This window comes from Battus philenor, unplaced genomic scaffold, assembly GCF_028537555.1.
Source record: "Battus philenor isolate CCGP_79_NKW_IND1 unplaced genomic scaffold, ilBatPhil1.0.hap1 SCAF_29, whole genome shotgun sequence".
Lineage (NCBI taxonomy): Eukaryota > Metazoa > Arthropoda > Insecta > Lepidoptera > Papilionidae > Battus > Battus philenor.
Genome location: NW_027181692.1, coordinates 2,627,568 through 2,650,164, shown reverse-complemented (window position 1 = coordinate 2,650,164; position 22,597 = coordinate 2,627,568). Strand labels below are relative to the sequence as shown.

Here is a 22,597-nt window from a genome sequence, read left to right as displayed (position 1 = left end):
TATTTCTGTGTACTCCTAAAAATATTGAAAAAATAACAACTGTTAAATATTAAAATTATGAATTTTCTGCAAGCTTTTCGATTTACATGGTTTTAACTTGAAAATTTTTAATTTTCGATTTACACGTTTTTCTCAAGAACGTATCTACCGTGTAAATCGGGGGATAGGTGTATACGTATACATATTCAATCTATTTGAAAATTTTGACCCAAACACAAAGCACAATGCAGTGTGGTATTATGGTACGCAGAGGACGCTGCCACTTCTCTGGAAACTTGTTTGTGAGCAGTGGCAATCCTATATAATTGCAGCGATCATGCTGCGTATGGCTGGCCATTACAGCAACAATATTATTAAGTTGAATCGTTCAATAGTTCGAATTTGAATTCGAACGCCGATTTAAATTCAGACGCCATCAAGGATTTGGTCGCTGCGGTTGTGTTAGAGTTGTGTAAATTGTAAATATTTGTAAGCGGAACACATCGCTTGTGTCACCGATGGCTGGTAGGAACGAAAGGTTCTCTAGTGGCGACCACCAGTAGACGTGGCGTGGGATTGCGTCCCACTAGGTGGGCCGACGACATAGTTAAGGTTGTGGGAAGTTGATGGATGTAGCGCAAGACCGGTGGCGATCGCAGTGGGCGTCCATCGGCTGAAAAAGAAATTGTAAATATTCTGTACATATGTGAATACATCATCTTTCATTACTCTTGACTTCCTGTCTTCCTCGCCAACCTGCTTCGGTGTTAAATCACATCCACCCGCTAAACGCATATTTTCGTCGGCCCGTCAATCGGGTTTATAATTTATTTATTTACTTTACTTTATTGGAGATAAACAGTAACAAAAGGCAGTAAGAAAGTACAAACTTAGAAATATAAAATTAGTTACAATTGTTACCTTATAACTATCTCACTAAGAACATTTAATGATTTAAAATCAATGACAAAACAAATAAAAACATTACTAAACAGGGATCAAAGTTCCAGCGCATTCTGCATATCACACCGCAATAATTACGAGTCACAGCAAGCCGTCACGTTCGTGAGGTTTAAATTGTATTGTGTGTATTCAATAATTTCAAACGAAATTGTTTTTTTAAAAGATATGAGAGAGCACGAGAATATATCAATATCACTAATATATGAATTGTGGAGGTCACACATTCTGTATAAGGGTGCACGTTTACCGATATTTGTCTTAGCCGTTGATAAAAAGAAAAGAGATCTAGAACGCGTTCTTGCTGCAGGAACTCCAAAGTTTACTTCGGACAACAGTTCCGAACAGTTAACATTGCCACCACAAATATTTTTTAAGTTTAGTGGCGTCCATTAGAGAACGTCAATCCTTCAATGATAGCATTCCGTATCTATTTAAAAAAAATATAAGAAACCCGGGGCAATGCATTCGGTAGTTAAGAACACGAAGGAATTTTTTGTACTCTTTCAATTTTATTTATTTTTATTTTTTATTTATTACTGCACAAAATGTGTATTACATAAGATTACATTACAGGAATCGAATCAGTAACCTATGCTCGCTCATGGCGGTATCACTGCACACTATGTTTATATATCATGAAACATATTAAACCTTTATGGTGTGGTTTAGTTTGATCTCAAAAACCTTGTATTTTATTACGTACTGTGGGTTCCGACTCGAAATGAAACACCTCTGGTTCACGAGTTATCGGAGATTATTACTTATAACTCGAAAAACAACACTGCACTGTCGTCATGGGGAGTACACATATTTATACTTTTTTTTATTTGTGGCCCCCGCTATTGGGGGCCTCTCGTACCCCTTACTTTTTGGGATCAAGAACTTTATTGTTCAATAATTTTTTTTCAGTCTTTTCTTTATTTATCACTCTCTTTCACGCGTCACAATATCTTTCATTCTTTACTTTTGTCCTTCACAATATCTTTCGTTTTGCTCTTTTATACCTTCTTTCTTTCCTCGCCTTTCTTCTATCATCTTCTTACTCTAAGGTGGCTAGGTACATTTTATTTATTTTTATTTTTTAATTTTAACTTACATTTAATTTATCTTTATTTACACATTAATTTTACTTTCTTAATTCTTTATTAGTTTTCATTCTTTATTAATTTTCATTTCTTATTATTAGTTAACAATTTCTTTTGTGCAGAGTTCATTAAGTACCTTATTCTATACAGTTTTATTTCTTTCAACCGTATCATTCGCCACCCCACGAGCGAAAGATAGGAATGATGGGCGAAGGTTGTCGTCGCCCATCATAACGGCGATGCTCTCTATGTCTATCTTTAGCTTTACATATTTGTACTACGCATAAGGTTATAAGTTCGAGATAGTACTCGGTTAGAATTTTCTAGAACGGTACACAAAAATCTATAAATAACTTCAGGGTCACGCGTGTTTACGGCACTTCTTGATCCTTGGGTTTCCGTGTTTATTGTTTAGAGGGTTCTGTAACGCGTGCTTTGTAACAATATATTTCTCCGGACACTAAATCGCAGTGCCGAGCTATAATAAAATAAACTTTTATTTTATATAAATTTGTGTACAAGCATATTGTTGTTTTAATTTATTAGGAAAACCATTCCAATCGTAATTAACTGTAAGATTGGCCAGTAATAGGATTCCCATATTTATTTCAAGTTGATTACGCAGAACATGTTATATACAACGTACATCGCAATTTACACCTATCCCCCGATTTACACGGTACTCGTTTTACACGTTTTCGGTTTTACACGGTTTTCCAAAAAAGTTTTTTTTTTGTTTTAATAACCGATTTTATTACCATCTCTCATAATGTAAATATTTCTGCTTCAAACATCGAATCGGCACAAATAACTTCGAGTGATGAAACTGAATTCGAACCTTCGTTTCCGAAAAAAAGAATGAGAGTAATTACTTTTTTGTTCTTTCGTTTAATGTATTGTAATAATATAAAATAAAAAACAGTTTTCCCGTAATATATTAAATATTTTAATTTGTCAATGCATTTTATTTTTATTTCTGTGTACACCTAAAATTATTGAAAAGAATCTCAACTGTTAAATAGCAAAATTATGCATTTTATGCAAGCTTTTCCATTTACACGGTTTTGACTTGAAAATGTTTAATTTTCGATTTACACGTTTTTCTTAGGAACGTATCTACCGTGTAAATCGGGGGATAGGTGTATTTTATAATCTTTTAGATTTCTTATAAATCCGGATGGGTATTTTACCGGTGTATATACAATTACTTGTGGGTTTTTTTTTGGTATGTTAGTGTGTTCGTGTTTGCAAGATAAAGTAATATGAATTCAAGTATACGTATATTACAATTTCACATATGATTTACCGTCAAAAATTGTATTAATGATAAACAGGCAATTGTACGTAAATAATTTAATTTTCACTTTCACGTACATATATTATAACTAGCTGATCCCGCAAACGTTGTTTTGCAAAAAAAAAATTGATATTTTAATTTACAAATAAAAAATTAGGGTTGATCGTAGAGGGGTGAAAATTTATGGTTGTATGTATTCTTGTATGCTGTATCATAAAAAAATAAAAACAAAAATTTCGATAAAAAAAAAAAAAAAATTTTTTTTAGTGTGAACAACCTTTATCACTTTGGGGGAATAGAAAATAGATAGTAGCCGATTCTCAGACCTACTGTATACACATATTAAATTTGGTAAAAATCAGTCAAGCCGTTTCAGAGGAGTTCAAGTTCGAACACCGTGACACGAGAATTTTATATATTAGATAATCCTCAGGTGACTTGGAAGTAAACATTCAGCACCGAATCGCGGCAGCCTGGCTTAAGTGGCGGTAACTGGCGTAACCTGTGACAAAAGAATGCCCATAACGCTCAAGGGTTTAGTTTACAAAAGCATCATCAGGCCAGCAACACATGACGTCGATTCCACACCATCTAAGAGGCAGAAATGAAGATGCTTCGGTGAATGTGCGGAGTGAGAAGACTCGACTAAATTCGCAACTAATACGTTCACGGTAGTCACGGTGTACGCGACATCGCCGATAAGCTTCAAGAAAGCAGACTACGTTGGCTTGGACACGTAAAGGGGAGACTCCAGGAGTACAGGCAACGTAGCATCCAATCTCAACATACCAGGTTCCAAACCCAGAGGGCGACCGAAAACTAGATGGATGGATGTGGTCAAAAAAGACATGCGGTTTTGCAATTTTTCCGAAAATGAAACGTCGAATAGAGCGAAGTGAAAGCGGAAAACGAAGAAGTCAGACCCCACCATCACATGGGAATAATAAATGTTGAGGAGTTTCTTGTAGATGATTCTAGATAAGAAAAATATTTAATTTTTTCAAAAATGCTTGTTTAAGTTTTACAAATACATTTCAGAGTTTTTATTATTCTTAAAAAAGTTTATTTGTCAAACTGGCTAGTAAGAACGAGTAGCCTGATAATGAATAAAAAATTATTCGTCGAAAGTTACACTTAAATCTAGCAGTGGTAGCATAGCGGTAGAGGACTGAGACTTATATCGCGATATCTAATAGATTCAGGCATTACTTTGTGGAAGACCATCCGCTATGTAGCAGTAGTCGTGCAATGAACCAAACTAAATACCGAGTCTTGCACTAATCAGTGTAACATTACTCCTAAGGACACCCCGTGGAGGGGTGAAACACGTGTTGAGTGATTTAACGGTGGTAGTTGTGTAATTCGCATTGTTTGCCGCATGCGCATTTATCAGCGGGCTAGCGGGCGGTGCACTTTATTGCACGACTACTCTTACATAGCGGAATTAGCTATATATTAGTCCTTTTCTTACTAAGGATGGACTTCCGCAAAGTAACGCCTGAATCCGTTAGATATTTAAGATCAACATGCGTAGCTGAATGACTCGGTGTTTGGGACTAATCGGTGTAAAATTACTCCTGAGGATACCCTGTGGCGGGGTGAAACACGTGTTAAGTGATTTAATGGTTTTGTGTAATTGGCATTGTTTGCCGCATGCGCATTTATCAGCGGGCTAGCGGGCGGTGCACTTTATTGCACGACTACTGCTACATAGCGGAATTAGCTGTATATTAGTCCTTTTGTTACTTATATCGCGGGTTCAATTTTCGAGATACAATATTATATAATTCACTAATTCGTGCATTAATTATATATCTGGATGTCCTTCGGCTGAAATAACGATGAGACAGCGAACACTATATACCTTTAAAGTAGATAGATGGTTCACTACTGTTCAAGTAGATATTTGAAAAAAGGATTGTCCTTAAAAAATCAAAATTTGTTGTTAATTTATTGTCAATGACAAATATCTATCGTCCACTTTACTCCAAGGCAGCTGTTCGGATAAACACATACAAACTGTGTTCAGTTAATTGTGATAACACACCTACACAAGTACGTGCAAATATAGAAAGTACAAATCTAATTTGAATCATACAATTTGTTTAGTCTGCGAATGTTCTAGATGTTTACCACGTTTTATTTAGTGACCCCATTAACTAATACACTTCATTGATGTTATGGAACTAGGTTGCGCATGCTTTAGGAAGGACACGTCTCTTTTGGCAAAAATAAACGAATGTTGTTTTTCAGTTCTAATCACCACGTGTACATTTCTCATATTGAAATGATCGACGTGTCTTTATAACGAAACGGATTGGGGTAACAAAATACTTAGCTGCCTGGTTTTCACAGTGACCAATTGAATAGCTTGAAGAGTACCCGGATCTCTTACGCAAGCCGAACTAATTTGCCTAACATTTTCACTATTAACACTTTATCTTCTTCTTGAAGTGCCTCTCCAACTAGTGGAGGTTGGCTATCAGCTTCCTGCTCTCTTCCTTATTTTTGGTTCTGCGTAATAGCTCAGCAGCGCTGGCGAATCCGGTCCACTCTCTAATGTTACGAAGCCACGACTTCTTTCTCCTACCAACCTTCCTTTTACCAGCGACCTTTCCCATCATGATAAGTTGAAGGAGACTGTATCGTTGGTGTCGACTTTATATCTTCTTCATTAACACTTTATATCTTCTTCATTAACACTTTATATCTTCTTCATTAACACTTTATATCTTCTTCTTTTTCTTTTCAGCCAATATATGCCCTCTGCAAGTCATAAGCTTTCCCCAAAGATTGCCAATATGTCCGCATCTAGTGACTTCCCTCGATCTTTACTATGTCGTCGATGTACGTTGCGTCTCCTGGTTCGTGGTCGTAACTTAGGAGCCTTCGGACTAAACAGCCGTCGATTGCATGAGCGATGTGGGCACACTGCCACTTAAGACGAGAATTTCTTCGAGCACCCTCCGTGACTTGGTTCATCTGCGAATATTCTCTTTCCTGATTCGGTCTCACTTGTCACTTTTTATCACCGTATCACTTAGACTTCACTATCACTAATTTAAGCGGCTTTATATAGTTTTAAGTGTTCCGCGACAATGTCTTTATTTATAAAGCCTTTTAATTAGTGTAGTATAACTATACATAAATATTCCTTGTTTTATGGTCACTCTTTTACACGGGAACGACTTTATTGATATCTTTCATGTTTTGTTTGCAATAATCATAATGAATTCAAAAAACTAACAAACTGGTTATTTCAAAATTTTGATTATTAAAAATGTATAATTCGTTTCTAGTAAACGGAATATGATTTTTTAATAAAATTCCTCAAAACGCTATTAAACTACTAATAAACTAATTAAAATTCAAAACACACGCTAAAAGTAAATTTATGTAAAAGGCTTATTATTCAATAAATTATTATTTAAAATTATTTTGATTTCATTCAGGCTATATCTGATAAAGTCTATAAGTATAAAAGGTATTTTTAAATGTTTTTAAAAGTGCTGTTTATACTTTGCGAAGCAGCGTGAAGACAAAAATAAGTAAGATTTCTGTTCGGGCTCTACGCGTATTTGACAGTTCTCGCTCTAAAAATTTAGATTGTTGGTTGACGTATGTATGTACGAGTATGTATGTTAAATACGTAATACTGACGTATTTAACAATATCAAAGTTAATTAGTTTATTTTATATTTAATCGTTAATACAATAATCATTCTAAAACATGTTAACACGTTCACTGCGGCTTGAGGTCGATTCAGCCTCATGGTAAACTTTGCACTGGTGCGGCGCGTAAAACTCGTGTTTTCTCTCTAGTGCGGCGGCTGTTTACACTCAACCGTATGAGGTATGACAAAGACAAATATAGTTTTCTTTATGTCTGCGAAGCATTGACTCAATATTGTAAAAAAATATTGATGAACATGAGGCAGAAAAGGCCTCAACCGCACTACTAGGAAGTTCAGCTTGAGGCTGATTCGACCTCAGCCGCACCAGCTGAAAGTTCTTCAAAATTGGGCCCGCAGTGAACGTGTTAAATTAATATATATTCTTGTATAGATATAGAACGTGACAGGACTACAACCTCTGGCAAGACAATCAGAGAGATGGTCTATCGTAAAAGTGGAGCTATGATGCACATGTTACAACAAACTCGTATAAGTCAGACATTAAGATTGTCAGGATTGTACCTCTTGTACTTAAACATAGAAACTCTACGGCAGTCTAAGACGTGCGGTTTCCATGATAAGCCTTTGGTCCACTATTTTGCATTCTTACTAACTTAATTCTTCCCTTAAAAATAAAGATACAGGGCGGTTTAATAATACGGGTTCATCAACCAGACAACCTACATAACCGCAAAAAAAACTAACAGAATTAATAGTAATTGAGAGAAATTTTAACACTTTCAAAGTTACTATAGATATAAGCGAGTAAAATATATATTTTTTAATTAAAACATTTCAAACATCAACATTTCTCTTTGGAGTGGGCCACTAAGCTAAACATTAACGGTCAGTGAGTAACACATTTATAAAGGCGGGCACAAACTCGAGCGGTCCCACGTTGGGCGCCAATTAGCGAGAATGCATTAAATATTTAGATACGAGAACGTTACTACACTTATGAGATATTATGCGATATGTGTTGCATGATCAAGTGATTTTGCGTCCTTATTTTATATTCTGTAAAATAATTAACAGTGTTACAACTTTGAAAATAATTTTATATTTATTTCAATGTGACGTTCATAAATGAACGTGGGCTTCCCCATTTCCAATACGATAGGTTCGGAGAGGCTTGCATCCTAAGCCGTGCTTACCGGACTCTGGTCTCCACTTCAAACATATGTGACATGTCTACTGCCACTTGAACTTTCTTCCATCTATTTCATGTCCGATAGGGACCAGTAAAATGTTCGAATATTTAGTATTTTGGCAAAACTTCCTACGTCTACTTAAACAATAATCCTTGACAGGTGCATTTGGATGTATTCCAGGTATCGATGTTGCATTTCAATAGCAAGGCTTTACAGGGATACCGTTAGAACTGTATAACACGCCCACAAAGCCACGTAACTGTGGACTACTGTCTATTATATTAGCATACAAATGGTGTCCATATTTGCATAGAAAATAATGTTACGGAACATCTGGGTCATGGGTTTCGTATATAACCGTTACTGGAGTACTTCCAACTTGAAAAATAAAACTAGAATTAAAAGAAATAAAAAAACCCAAAATAATGTTAGGTAAATAAAATAAAAACTAGAAACTTTAATAAATTGTGGTAAATTCGTAATGCACATTAAATAAGAATGTAAAATAGCACAGAATAAATATAAAAGTAAAGAAGTGTGATATGTAACCCGGATCTGTGATATTTGAGGAACAAGGCGATGAATGACATAAATAAGCGTGGAAAAGAATGCTTGAAAATTGGAGGATGAAAGAAGAGGAAAGATAGATCATACGGAGAATAATCGAAGAGGGCAGAGATAAAAGGAAAAGAAGAGAGTACGAGAGGTCCCACCAGCAACCACTGCACCTGCACTTTACACAGGTCGTCGCGTTCTACATAACAAAACAAAACATCACCCACCACGCCACAACACCCGTTTTTAGTGAGCGGCCGCCCGATCCTTAACCGCGAACAGCGTGGGCCCACTGGTTGGCTCCGGATCCCTCTTCGGCTTGCCTGTGGTCCACGCTGCCATCCCAACCCGCAAGCACACTCAAGCAACACACCCCGTCAAAGCTCTACCGCGAAGAGCCTTAACAACGTGCGAGCATCCTCGTGCAACTGGTAGGCGCCCCACCAGCTTTTAGTTTCTAGTTTTAAATCTAGTTCACGGACCCTTCCGCTCCGTGAACTCAGTTCCGATAAAGCTGTAAAAGCCTTAGGGCTAACAGCATTAACATCTTTAGAAACAATACAATACATACAAGAGGTCCCCAATAACGGGGCCATTTAAAAAATAGAGATATGACGTTATGTATCTCTAAATGTTTTATTTAATTCATTCCGATTTTAAACTTTTTAATTATATCCATTACGAATGTAAATGACATAGCCCAGCAGATTGGCAAGTTTAAGTGGCAGTTGGCAGACCACAAATCAGAGAACAATTGGTCGAAATGATTATAATGTTTGGAAGTAGAGACATGCACCCACGAGCTGGACAGACGACCTGTGGAGAATGCCTATGTTTTTGGACGTCCTATTGCTGAAATGATACGGGTCATGATGAATTACATTTGCAAAATTAACTCGTTTTCATTAGCATTAAAAATTAAAATCGATTATAGATTTTATTATGTAATATCGATATGGATCATTCAAAGCAATCTCTTATATATTTATCATTAATCGATGTGCACAAATGTAGATATAAATTATATGAATAAGGTAAATTTAAAGCAAATGGCGAACTTGTCGTAAACGGAGAATTCTTCCAAACATGTTTTAGATGGATTTACATATTTACTAAAGAAAAACAAAATTTATGCATTTATCAGCGGGCTGGCGGGCGATGCACTTTGTTGCACGACTATTACTGCATGTGCGGAAGTGGCTAAATATTGGTCCTTTTCTTACTTAGGATGGACATCCGTTTCGATTCCGTTAAATACATATTATACAGGTTGAATGAAAATGCTTTAGAGCTTTTAAGTTTATAACCGATCAATCTGGCTATAAATATATTTAAATAATCATTTCCTATTTGTTAGACATTTCTATAAAAAGGAATCAACGCTGTTCCTTTTAAAGTACAGATGTAGATGTTAATGTCTGCTACGCGGTTCTCAACTAATCCAGATATTAGTGAACATTTTTCTGATACTCCGTCATGGCTCCGGAGGGTGGGCCCCATGAATTTCCACAAGGAGCTGCTGGAATCGGCCTGAATCCTGCATCTTAAGACAAGCTTACTAAAGTCACTTAGAGGTAAAAGTCTGAATATTTAATGGAATCAGGCGTTATTTTGCGGAAGTCCATCCTAAGTAAAAAAAAGGATCAATATTTAGCCACTTCCGCACATTAACATAACTCCTGAAGATGCCCCGTGGAGGGGTGAAACACGTGTTGAGTGATTTAACGGTGGCAGTTGTGTAATTCGCATTGTTTGCCGCATGCCAATTTATTAGCGGGCTGGCGGGCGGTGCACTTTGTTGCACGACTACCACTGCATGTGCGGAAGTGGCTAAATATTGATTATTTTCTTACGTAAAAGTCTAACGCTGTGATCAAAACGCTATGTGGCTGCCCTATTGATATGGTATTAATTATATCTATCGTATTGTAAAATACATACATTTCTAAAACGTAACAAACAATGTTTCGCCATTTAAAAATCATCCGAAATTCACTGGAACATTTGTATAGACAAATATTGTGCACGTAAACATTGTTCTAATCCATCCAGTTCGAGTGCATGCGATTAAAGCGATGTAAAATTTTAACGATGTGTCAAACACCCGAATTACCGGCGGGCGTTGCCGCCCCACAAATGTTTTGGCGGGAATTCGCGGAGCACAAGATGGCGCCGCGCCAACTGCCGTCAGCTTACGCGACGGTGAATTGAATTAGTTTTGCCGCGCATTATTTATCGCGTCGACGTCTGTGGATTGCGCTGCCTCTTGAGTTCCATGTAATCACATGTCATTATTTATTTATATCAAAGAAAAATACATTTATTTAACATACAAATTACGACGCATTTTTATTCGACCAAAAAAATCTTATACTTTTTCTTTATGTAGGGTTACTTATACTTTAATAGGGAGAATGTATAGCAGTTCTATGTGATAACCGTATGCCCATTAAGACCAAGGGTAAAGTCTACAAAGCCGTTGTCAGACCAGCTATGCTCTATGTCTCGGAATGCTGGACTGTAAGTCAGAGACACGAGCAAACACTTCATGTCAATGAGATGAAGATGCTTAGATGGTCGGGTGGCGTCGCTAGAATGGACAGAATACGGAACGAATATGTCAGAGGTTCGTTTAAGGTAGCTCCGATTTCCAGCAAATTACAGGAAAATAGATTGCGATGGTATGGCCACATTCAACGAAAACCAGATGACCACGTGGTAAAAACTGCCTTAAGCCTTCCAGAATTCCCAAGAGGGAGAGGGCGTCCAAAAGCTACGTGGTGGTCTAATATCAGAAAGGAACTGGAAACCCTTCAACTTGATGCAGAGACAACCCAGGATAAAGTGGACAGGCGCAAATTGATAAGGAGACCCGACCCCAAATAAAGGGAAAAGGGAAGGAAGGAAGAAGAGGGTGAATGTATAGCTCATTTCCTCTAGAGTAATTAATGTGTGAAACACCCAAATAACGTAGTGATGATCTAGTAGGAAAAAGCGTTTTCAAAATTCGAATAATTTAATATTGTTTACTATCTACTACTACATTGCCAGAAGTAATGAGCGTTTCGCATTCCTAGAGATAAAATAAATTAATGACATATTTCAGAGTGATCACGTTATACAGGGTTATTAGATACAAATGTAAATAAAACCTTTTTGCTGACAAATGAGCTATACATTCATTCACCTCTTTTAAGCACCTATAAATAATCACTTGTTTCTTATTGATTTTAAATTACTTTTAATTATTCAATAAATAGAAAGAAAAGACAACGACACAATAATTATTACGTTTCAATCCATAGGAAATAACCTCATTATAAATTTATATTCAAAGTCCAAATCTAAAAAAAAACAAACACAATTATTATTCAATAATTAAAATAGAACAGAAATAAGCCAAAACACACGCTTTTCACTACAAGCAAAATATTGCGTATTCTTTAATTTTCATAAAAAAAATTTTTATGTGATTTGTGTAAAGAAAAATATTTGTATATATGGAAATACGTATATTCTTAGTTCTCGTTCAAAATTATTTTGTACATTTAATATATTTAGGATATATATATATTTATATGATTACGTACTTAGGAAAAAACCAAAAGCATCCAAACATAAGCACCAAATTCTTAATCTATAAAAAAGAAAATACTTATTTCTATAGCTCTGTAACAAAATTAGTCTTTGTATTTAGTGTATACGAGTATAATCATAAATTTAAAAATTATACACATTATAATGTAACGGACATTAGAAAACCAAAAGGTTTAAACAATCGTCACAAACGTTCAACTATTAATTTTATAATTTAAAAAAAAAAAAACTAGTATTCTTTTTCTCGCGAAATTCCCTTGTATATTCAATTCATAATTTGAAAAGTCTTTAAAAAACAAAATAAGTTTGAGGTTTGTCTATTTCCCCAGACCTATCACAGATATAGAATTAAAAAAAAAAAAACGCCACGGAACTCTTCACTGTTCGGATCAACGCACCAGTTGTTCAAATTTTTCATTATCATTCACTGTCTTAACACAAATTTAATGTCTGTTTTTATCTCTTGTTTCAGATAGCCGACGCTTCGCCTTCCTGCCATTCATCTCGACTGAAATCAGTTCATAATTCTTATTCTAAACACTTGTGTAAACTGACATCTGTCAGATTGAAAAGTTGATTTTGGCACGCGAAATTGAATAGTAGTATACAGATAAAAAAATCGATATCTCGGTAGTGAATTTGTGATGCGTTATTAGTATAATCGTTTGTATAATTGGTGACGATGGCCACGCCTCCGGAATCGCCAGTAGAGGAACACGCTTACGAATTGGAGCCAAGCCGGACGCCGAAGCCAATACCAGTAGCCTTAGAGGAACTATGTCGACAGACAAAGTTCTCGAAGCAAGAAATCAGGGTCATGTACAGAGGTTTCAAAACGGTAAGTCTTTTTCAATATTTCTATTTAATAAATCAACTTGCGAATCAATTTTGCCAACTTTATATTCATAAAAACATTGTTAAAGATAAAAATACTTGGCACTACTATCATACTGATTTTAAAGTGACAAACAGACGATATATAACAGGAAAATATTGTAAAATTAGTGTTCTAAGAGTAACTATCGAGTTTTTTGTCTGTTTGGGAAATGCTGGTTGACCAAGGGTAGAGAAAGAGTCGGATGAAAGGAGTTGGAGAATGCCTTCACCCAAAGAAAGTTCCATATCGCCCTATAACACACAAACTACTTACTAATAATTAATTAAAAAAATGAGTATTAATATATTACTAATATTTCAAATGTAAAATAAGGATATGTAAATAAAATTATTTTAAGGTTATATACGTCCAAATATAGCAAAAAAGCAGTAAATAATTTATAACCTACAAAAAATAAAATTGTATTTGCTTAGTTCTGCCACATAATACTTCTGTATGTTTTGTGTATGTAAAAATAAAATTTTAATTATCATTCAATTATAATATATTTTTGTTAATCGAGTTACTAATAAATATGAATTTAAATCTATCTTTTAAATAGGTTTGTCTGTAAAAAATAAATTTTGGAGTGAAAAATTTGCAAGAAAAATTATAATATTTTGGCGCCTAAAAATTTGTCAACTCTGAAGTCAAGCGATAATTTTTTTGACAGCGAAAATGCAGAAAGCATTTAACATTTGTATATTTCAAGATCTTCCGCGAATAATATATAATATTCATACGAATTCAGACACTAGGTTCTACATTTGAAATTGTCGATTAACAATACCAGCAATTCCGAATTCAAATATATTATTATAATTTTAATTTCGAATTTAAAATTTAAGAAGATATTATTTTTTTCCACATAAATGTATCGCATACAAATTCTTTTTTATACTCTGTCTAAAATTTTCAAAAATAGATCATAAACACTCAAAAGAGTAATTATGGAAAATCAATCAATTATTTAAGTAAATTAAAACGTAAAAAAAGACATACACAATAAAGTTCTAGAAGGTATTTTAGACCTTCTTTTTTTAGATACATATCTAAAATTAAAAGTATATCATTAAATAAATCTTATTACAGCATTCAGGAGATTTTATTTCATCGAAATGTGTGGAACTTTCTTCGTTGGTTTATTTACATTCATGTAATAATGTATACATTAAACATTGCATTAAATTTCGTTTAAAAGAACAACTGTTGAGTTTCTCGTCGGCTCTTAGCAGGTCAGCGTTCCATACTGGTAATAGCTAACTGCATATAACATTAAAATAATCGACGATTCAATACCGCATGTAAATGTCTACTTGAATAAAGATATTTTAAATTTGTATTTAATTTAGATAAATGATTACAGACATTAGAAAATGTGTGACAATCTCATATTTTATTTAAAAATGTATAGTTCTTTACTATTATTGGTAAAATACAGTAATATCCCGCTTTACGAGACCCCGTTATACGCGGTTTCACTATAACGCGAATTGCAAATTTCGCTCTCAAATGAAGCACCTAGAAGAATTGTCCAGCTGCAGAGCCAAGTGCTTGAAGACTTTGCAGCAATGATTGAGGGGTCTGAACTTGAAGATGTCGCGGTAGAAGATCTCGTAGAACTTGTAGCAACACACGACGATCCTCTCAGCAATGAAGATCTGATCGAGTTACAGAATAATCCTATCTACGACGAGGAAGAACAATTAGAAGAGAAAGTTTTATGTTCAGGGGGAATACAAAATGCACTTTCAGAAATTTATTCAGGTTTGGACATATTGCAGAGTATAGACAATAATGATGAGCGTGTCTTGACCATCTGTCAAACAATTAAAAACAGCGTTGGGTGTTATGAACGTATTTTACAAGAACATAAACAAAACGTTACCCAAAAGACAATAGATGTATTTTTCCGTAAAAAATAATAGTATGTATAAAGTGTTCCTAGAATTAAAGTGATCGATTAAAATAATTTGTATTTTTTTGTAATAATTTTTGACTATGTTTAATCATAAACCTCGTTATACGCGAATTTCAGTTAACGCGATTTTTTTTGGAACGTATCTCTCGCGTAAAGCGGGGTATTACTGTATTTCATATATTCACTTAAGATTATTTAGAGTGACCACTTGTATACGTTGTGAAAAGAGAAGAGATGCCAGAAGAGCCCAACTCGATACACTTCAACCTGAAGCCACGCGGGGCACGGCGATTTTTTCGTGGTCATAGTCATCATTTCAGCTGTGGGACGCCCACGGCTGGAATACGCCAGTCTTATGGATTCCCATAACCATAACATTCCATGGTCTGCTCATTGCCACCAGACCTCGCCAATCTGGGCTGTGTTGGTAACTTTAGTTCAAGTATCTTATCTTTCCTGATTCGATCTTATAGAGAAATTCCTGGTATAACACTCTCCGTGGTTCGTTGCCAATGAGGTCTAGAACGAAAGACCAGTTAAAAGAAACCAGAGTACGTGAGGACAAGCGACAGCTTATGCTGGAGACGCTTGGATAATGAAATATATGGTAGTAAGGTGCGACAGTTTCGGTGACGAGGATGTTTTTCGCCTAGCGATGTAGGAAAAGGACCAATATTTAGCCACTTCCGCACATGCAGTGGTAGTCGTGCAACAAAGTGCACCGCTCGCCAGCCCGCTCATAAATGCGTATGCGGCAAACAATGCGAATTACACGACCGCCAGCATCAAATCACTCAACACGTGTTTTACTCCTCCACGGGGCAATTTCAGGAGTTATGTTACACCGATTAGTGCCAAACACAGAGTCCCATAGCGATGTCTTGACATACCGCGTACGCCGGTTCGAGCTGTGGACGGTTCATGGATCCAGGTATTCACAGGAAATGAGGGCTTCGCAGAGTAATTGCTTAAAGTCAAGAAGAGTCCCTCGTGCACCTGAGACCCTGGGGTGGACAAGACTGTGGCACAACTGATCATCTGTCCTGTATTTGGCGCAACAAGAACGTATTACCAGTTTCGGCTGCAGCAAGAGATCGAAGAGGGGAACATCGCATCATTTATAGACGACGAATAAAATCGTGAGACCTTTTTAGAATACTTCAAAAGGGTCATAGCAGAGACGAAAGAAAGAAAGAGGAGTACGGAGAAAAAACAATAGTGGATATGACTAGTCGAGATAAATACTGAAATCTCGTATAAATGTAAAGAAAATAATAAAGTAAAAATTTAAATAAAAAATAAATGTGAACAAAGCAAATAAACAAATAAAAATAAAGCAAAATACAACAAAATATAAACCTATAGTATTCTTGTGGGAAAGTGACGAAAATGAAATTATGTAAGGAAAGGACCAATATTTAGCCACTTCCACACATGCAGTTGTAGTCGTGCAACAAAGTGCACCGCCCGCCAGCCCACTGATAAATGCGCATGCGGCAAACAATGCGAATTACACAACTACCACCGTTGTGATTTAACGGTGGTAGTTGTGTAATCAACACGTGTTTCACCCCTCCACGGGGCATCTTCAGGAGTTATGTTACACCGATTAGTGCCAAACACAGAGTGCTCGGTGCACGGAGTGCTTTAACGGTGGTAGTTGTGTAATGAACTTTGTTGCACGATTACAACTGCATGTGCGGAAGTGGCTAAATATTGGTCCTTTTCTTACTTAGGATGGACTTCCGCAAGGTAACACCTGAATCCATTAAATAATGAAATTATGACTGAAAAGAATGAAAGAATTTATGAATAATAAAATATGAATGAATAAATGACATTGAGTAGGAAAAAATATGAGAATGCTAATAAAAAATCTATTAAAATAGTGCCTTTGTACCGAAGACAGGGAAAGTATGAGTCGCTCCTAAAAAGAGGATCAAAAACAAGAGAACGAAACATCACTTATTATGGTTACTTCTACAATATCTTTAATACAGTGGCAGAATTTTATTGTCACAGAAATATTATTTCAATCGTAGCAGAGTTTTTTTTTATTTGAAAAACAATATGTTTATAGATAAAATTGTAGCTTATAATTACATCTTAGACTTTAATTTAAGTCTAAGATAAAAATAATCGTACGGATAAATCTAGTAAACGTGAACGCCGAAGGCCTCGCATTTCACGTTAGCGAAGCTCGTTGCATTTCCTGTCGCCTTGGGCGCCATATTTCAACGGAAGTCCTCCAGATAGAGTTCACCTTGATATAGAACGAAACCTACATTTCACAGAGCTGCTTGTTTTGTCATAAATTATTTACTTAAAACATAATTTATAAATACTATTTTATTTGTTTCTTATGTAATTTATACTTTAAACATTTTGTTGTGTCAAGATAGAGGTCGAAATAAAATATCACTTGAAGTCGAAATATGTGTTTATTCACGGCGCTGAGATAACAAATAGCCAATGACCTGTAGTGACTATTTTCGTATAATGCTACACGAACACTATATTATAACTCAGTCTTAATTGTATTGGACATGACGCCAACATAGATCAGCTTGGCCAGAATGGATTTACCCCGAGAACTAGAAACTCATCAAGCCACGAAGACTCTTTTTTTTCTTTGAGATGTCCAAGATACCCAGCCTCTTGGGGGAGGATAGGGTTACGTATGATTCCCACCCACTAAAACCCCTCCGGGTAATGGTACTCTATGATGATCAAAAAAGGATCGCAACGGCGACCGCGGTATCTGGTCAAGGATCACCACGCGTTCTTTCCTCTTCTCTGCTATTTTAACCCGTGCTGTGGTGTGCGCTTCGAGACCACATCGATCCATTGCCCATCTCAAAGTTGCAGAAGCTACTGGCAGGGCCCCTAACAACTATAACTCCGAAGGCTTGTTTCTGGCAGAAGAACACCTTTTTCTGGAGGGCCGTCTCTAAAGGTGACCCTGCGCTGACTCACATCTCGAAGTCTACCGTGCCGTTTATTGATGACGAGATGTCATACAAAAAAAAAATTCTTGAATGCCACTGGCAGATTTCTTATTAGTTTCTAGACGGTTCGACACGGGGTTGGTAGGTGTGGTAAAGGAACCTTAAAGCCACTGGAAGAAGAAGGCTCTGTTATAGTCCGTGTTTTATTTTATCCTACATCCTGCCAGATGCTATGAAACATGCAATAAAGCAAAGGACATACAATAAAGCCTGTATAACTTGATTGCCTTAATTACACCACCTACACCTCTGTACTCCGAAGGCGACTAGACAAGGAAAGTACTACATAAAAGTACTTAGCGTATGTTCCCGACGAATGACAGCCTAGATCCTGTGGTGGAGGAATAAGAGCCTAATCACTCCGTGGAATGTTTGAGAGCTCAATCCGGTGAAATTATAGTATGTAGCGACCTAAGCCTTACCTGTAAAAAGTTAATTGCCCTGCCCCCTTGTATCTGCGGAATTTGCAATGCAACTTTGGCAGCAGTGAGTCAGATAAAAAATAACATAATTTTGGATAGCAAAATAAGGGGTATCTATCTCGGTGAAGTAAACAATGTAATGCAATTATAAGGCTCCCAAGGATTTTTTAAATGTAAGAAACGAACTATTCTTTAATCAAACTTGCGTTGTGTATTTGGTGGTGGCGGTTGTGTGATTCGCATTGTTTACCGCATACGCATTTATCAGCGGGCTGGCGGGCGGTGCATTTCATTGCACGACTACCACTGCATGTGCGGAAGTGGCTTAATATTGGTCCTTTTCTTACTTAGGATGGACTTCCGCGAGGTAACGCCTGATTCCATTAAATATGAAATATTTTGCATTACATCTGCTACAACGCACGCCTGATGATTAATATTAAATGGCGTCTTACAGATAATTAATTATATAATTAAAAAAAGATATTACTTTCAATAATATCATTATAAAAAAATAGAAAGAAAAAAAGAGAGAAGAGAAATTTTGGTTTACTATCTACCCGGGTAGACTTTTGTATTTACTGAAGTTACCGCATTAGAAGCTGTTGTAGCCTGACACATTAAAATAGAAAATATAATTTAGCGTAACATATTTCAGAATAAACCCTTTATACAGATTGATTAAATATAAATGTAAAAGCTTAAAAAATGTTTGCTGATAAAGGAGTATTCACCTCTAAGTTTTCACATTTTAACCAATCACCCTGTTTATATAAATAGACTAGCTGATCCCGCAAACGTTGTTTTGCAAAAAAAATTAAAGTTTTTATTTTACAAATAAATAATAAGGGTTAATCGTAGATGGGTGAAAATTTAAGGTTGTATGCATTTTTGTATGCTGTATCATAATATAAGAAAAAAAAACTAAAAAAATTGTCTAAAAAATAAAAAAAATTTAGGGGTGAACCACCCTTACCACTTAGGGGTATGGAAAATAGATAGTAGCCGATTCTCAGACTTACTGAATACGCATATAAAATTTGGTAAAAATCGGTCAAGCCGTTTCGGAGGAGTTCAAGTTCGAACACCGTGACACGAGAATTTTATATATTAGATTATATCTATATGTATATATGTTTCCCATGCTAATAAATGGCGATGTCAGTTAGCTCTGGTTAGCTTGTTTTCAACACATGGTTGTGAGCGTTAGCCTGACATGCGGTCCTGGTGTGGAGAGCCACTTCGAATTGATGACGTTTGGCCCAAGTTGATAAAGTCTATGTTCGGCCACTTTGTCACAAAATGTTGGTATAGATATTAAAGATATAGTTTACGAAGCCATGCTCTTAACTAGTATATCGATTTAAAGTGACAGCTTTTGTGAATGATATAATTTAATTTTTAATCTGTGCAAAAACATTTTTTTAAATAATAACAAAATGTTAGTATAGATATTAAAGATATAGTTTACGAAGCCATGCTCTTAACTAGTATATTGATTTAAAGTGACAGCTTTTGTAAATGATATAATTTAATTTTTAATCTGTGCAAAAACATTTTCATAAATAATTACAAAATGTTAGTATAGATATTAAAGATATAGTTTACAAAGCCATGCTCTTAACTAGTATATTGATTTAAAGTGACAGCTTTTGTAAATGATATAATTTGATTTTTAATCTGTGCAAAAACATTTTTATAAATAATAACAAAATGTTAGTATAGATATTAAAGATATAGTTTACAAAGCCATGCTCTTAACTAGTATATTGATTTAAAGTGACAGCTTTTGTAAATGATATAATTTAATTTTTAATCTGTGCAAAAACATTTTCATAAATAATAACAAAATGTTAGTATAGATATTAAAGATATAGTTTACGAAGCCATGCTCTTAACTAGTATATTGATTTAAAGTGACAGCTTTTGTAAATGATATAATTTAATTTTTAATCTGTGCAAAAACATTTTCATAAATAATTACAAAATGTTAGTATAGATATTAAAGATATAGTTTACAAAGCCATGCTCTTAACTAGTATATTGATTTAAAGTGACAGCTTTTGTGAATGATATAATTTAATTTTTAATCTGTGCAAAAACATTTTTATAAATAATAACAAAATGTTAGTATAGATATTAAAGATATAGTTTACGAAGCCATGCTCTTAACTAGTATATTGATTTAAAGTGACAGCTTTTGTAAATGATATAATTTAATTTTTAATCTGTGCAAAAACATTTTCATAAATAATAACAAAATGTTAGTATAGATATTAAAGATATAGTTTACAAAGCCATGCTCTTAACTAGTATATTGATTTAAAGTGACAGCTTTTGTAAATGATATAATTTGATTTTTAATCTGTGCAAAAACATTTTTATAAATAATAACAAAATGTTAGTATAGATATTAAAGATATAGTTTACAAAGCCATGCTCTTAACTAGTATATTGATTTAAAGTGACAGCTTTTGTAAATGATATAATTTAATTTTTAATCTGTGCAAAAACATTTTCATAAATAATAACAAAATGTTAGTATAGATATTAAAGATATAGTTTACGAAGCCATGCTCTTAACTAGTATATTGATTTAAAGTGACAGCTTTTGTAAATGATATAATTTAATTTTTAATCTGTGCAAAAACATTTTCATAAATAATTACAAAATGTTAGTATAGATATTAAAGATATAGTTTACAAAGCCATGCTCTTAACTAGTATATTGATTTAAAGTGACAGCTTTTGTGAATGATATAATTTAATTTTTAATCTGTGCAAAAAAATTTTTATAAATAATAACAAAATGTTAGTATAGATATTAAAGATATAGTTTACGAAGCCATGCTCTTAACTAGTATATTGATTTAAAGTGACAGCTTTTGTAAATGATATAATTTAATTTTTAATCTGTGCAAAAACATTTTCATAAATAATAACAAAATGTTAGTATAGATATTAAAGATATAGTTTACAAAGCCATGCTCTTAACTAGTATATTGATTTAAAGTGACAGCTTTTGTGAATGATATAATTTAATTTTTAATCTGTGCAAAAACATTTTTATAAATAATAACAAAATGTTAGTATAGATATTAAAGATATAGTTTACGAAGCCATGCTCTTAACTAGTATATTGATTTAAAGTGACAGCTTTTGTAAATGATATAATTTAATTTTTAATCTGTGCAAAAACATTTTCATAAATAATTACAAAATGTTAGTATAGATATTAAAGATATAGTTTACAAAGCCATGCTCTTAACTAGTATATTGATTTAAAGTGACTGCTTTTGTAAATGATATAATTTGATTTTTAATCTGTGCAAAAACCTTTTCATAAATAATAACAAAATGTTAGTATAGATATTAAAGATATAATTTACAAAGCCATGCTCTTAACTAGTATATTGATTTAAAGTGACAGCTTTTGTTAATGATATAATTTAATTTTTAATCTGTCCAAAAACATTTTCATAAATAATAAAAAAATGTTAGTATAGATATTAAAGATATAGTTTACAAAGCCATGCTCTTAACTAGTATATCGATTTAAAGTGACTGCTTTTGTAAATGATATAATTTAATTTTTAATCTGTGCAAAAACATTTTCATAAATAATAACAAAATGTTAGTATAGATATTAAAGATATAGTTTACGAAGCCATGCTCTTAACTAGTATATCGATTTAAAGTGACTGCTTTTGTGAATGATATAATTTAATTTTTAATCTGTGCAAAAACATTTTCATAAATAATAACAAAATGTTAGTATAGATATTAAAGATATAGTTTACAAAGCCATGCTCTTAACTAGTATATTGATTTAAAGTGACAGCTTTTATAAATGATATAATTTAATTTTTAATCTGTGCAAAATAATTTTTCATACTTGACAAAACTTCTTACATTTTATTTTAAGCTCTCTCAAAAATATTACATTAGAAATAATTACACGAAATATTGAAAATATATTACAGAAAAATATGTATCTTAAGTTAAAATCTAATAACGAAATAAAAATATTTAAATAAAAATTAAATATAGTTATAAATAATTTTTTAC

At 34.1% G+C, this 22,597-nt stretch overlaps 1 protein-coding gene across 1 annotated transcript in view; it reads left to right on the top strand.

Annotated features, from left to right (window-relative positions):
* Positions 1–12,942: 12,942 nt before the first annotated feature.
* LOC137926165 (A-type potassium channel modulatory protein KCNIP1) overlaps positions 12,943–22,597 on the top strand; it is a 59,519-nt gene continuing 49,864 nt past the window's right edge. Inside the window, exon 1 of the mRNA XM_068769725.1 lies at positions 12,943–13,139. Coding sequence (XP_068625826.1) covers positions 12,984–13,139 — 156 coding nt within the window. The 5' untranslated portion in view covers positions 12,943–12,983. The remainder of the gene's footprint in view (positions 13,140–22,597) is intronic.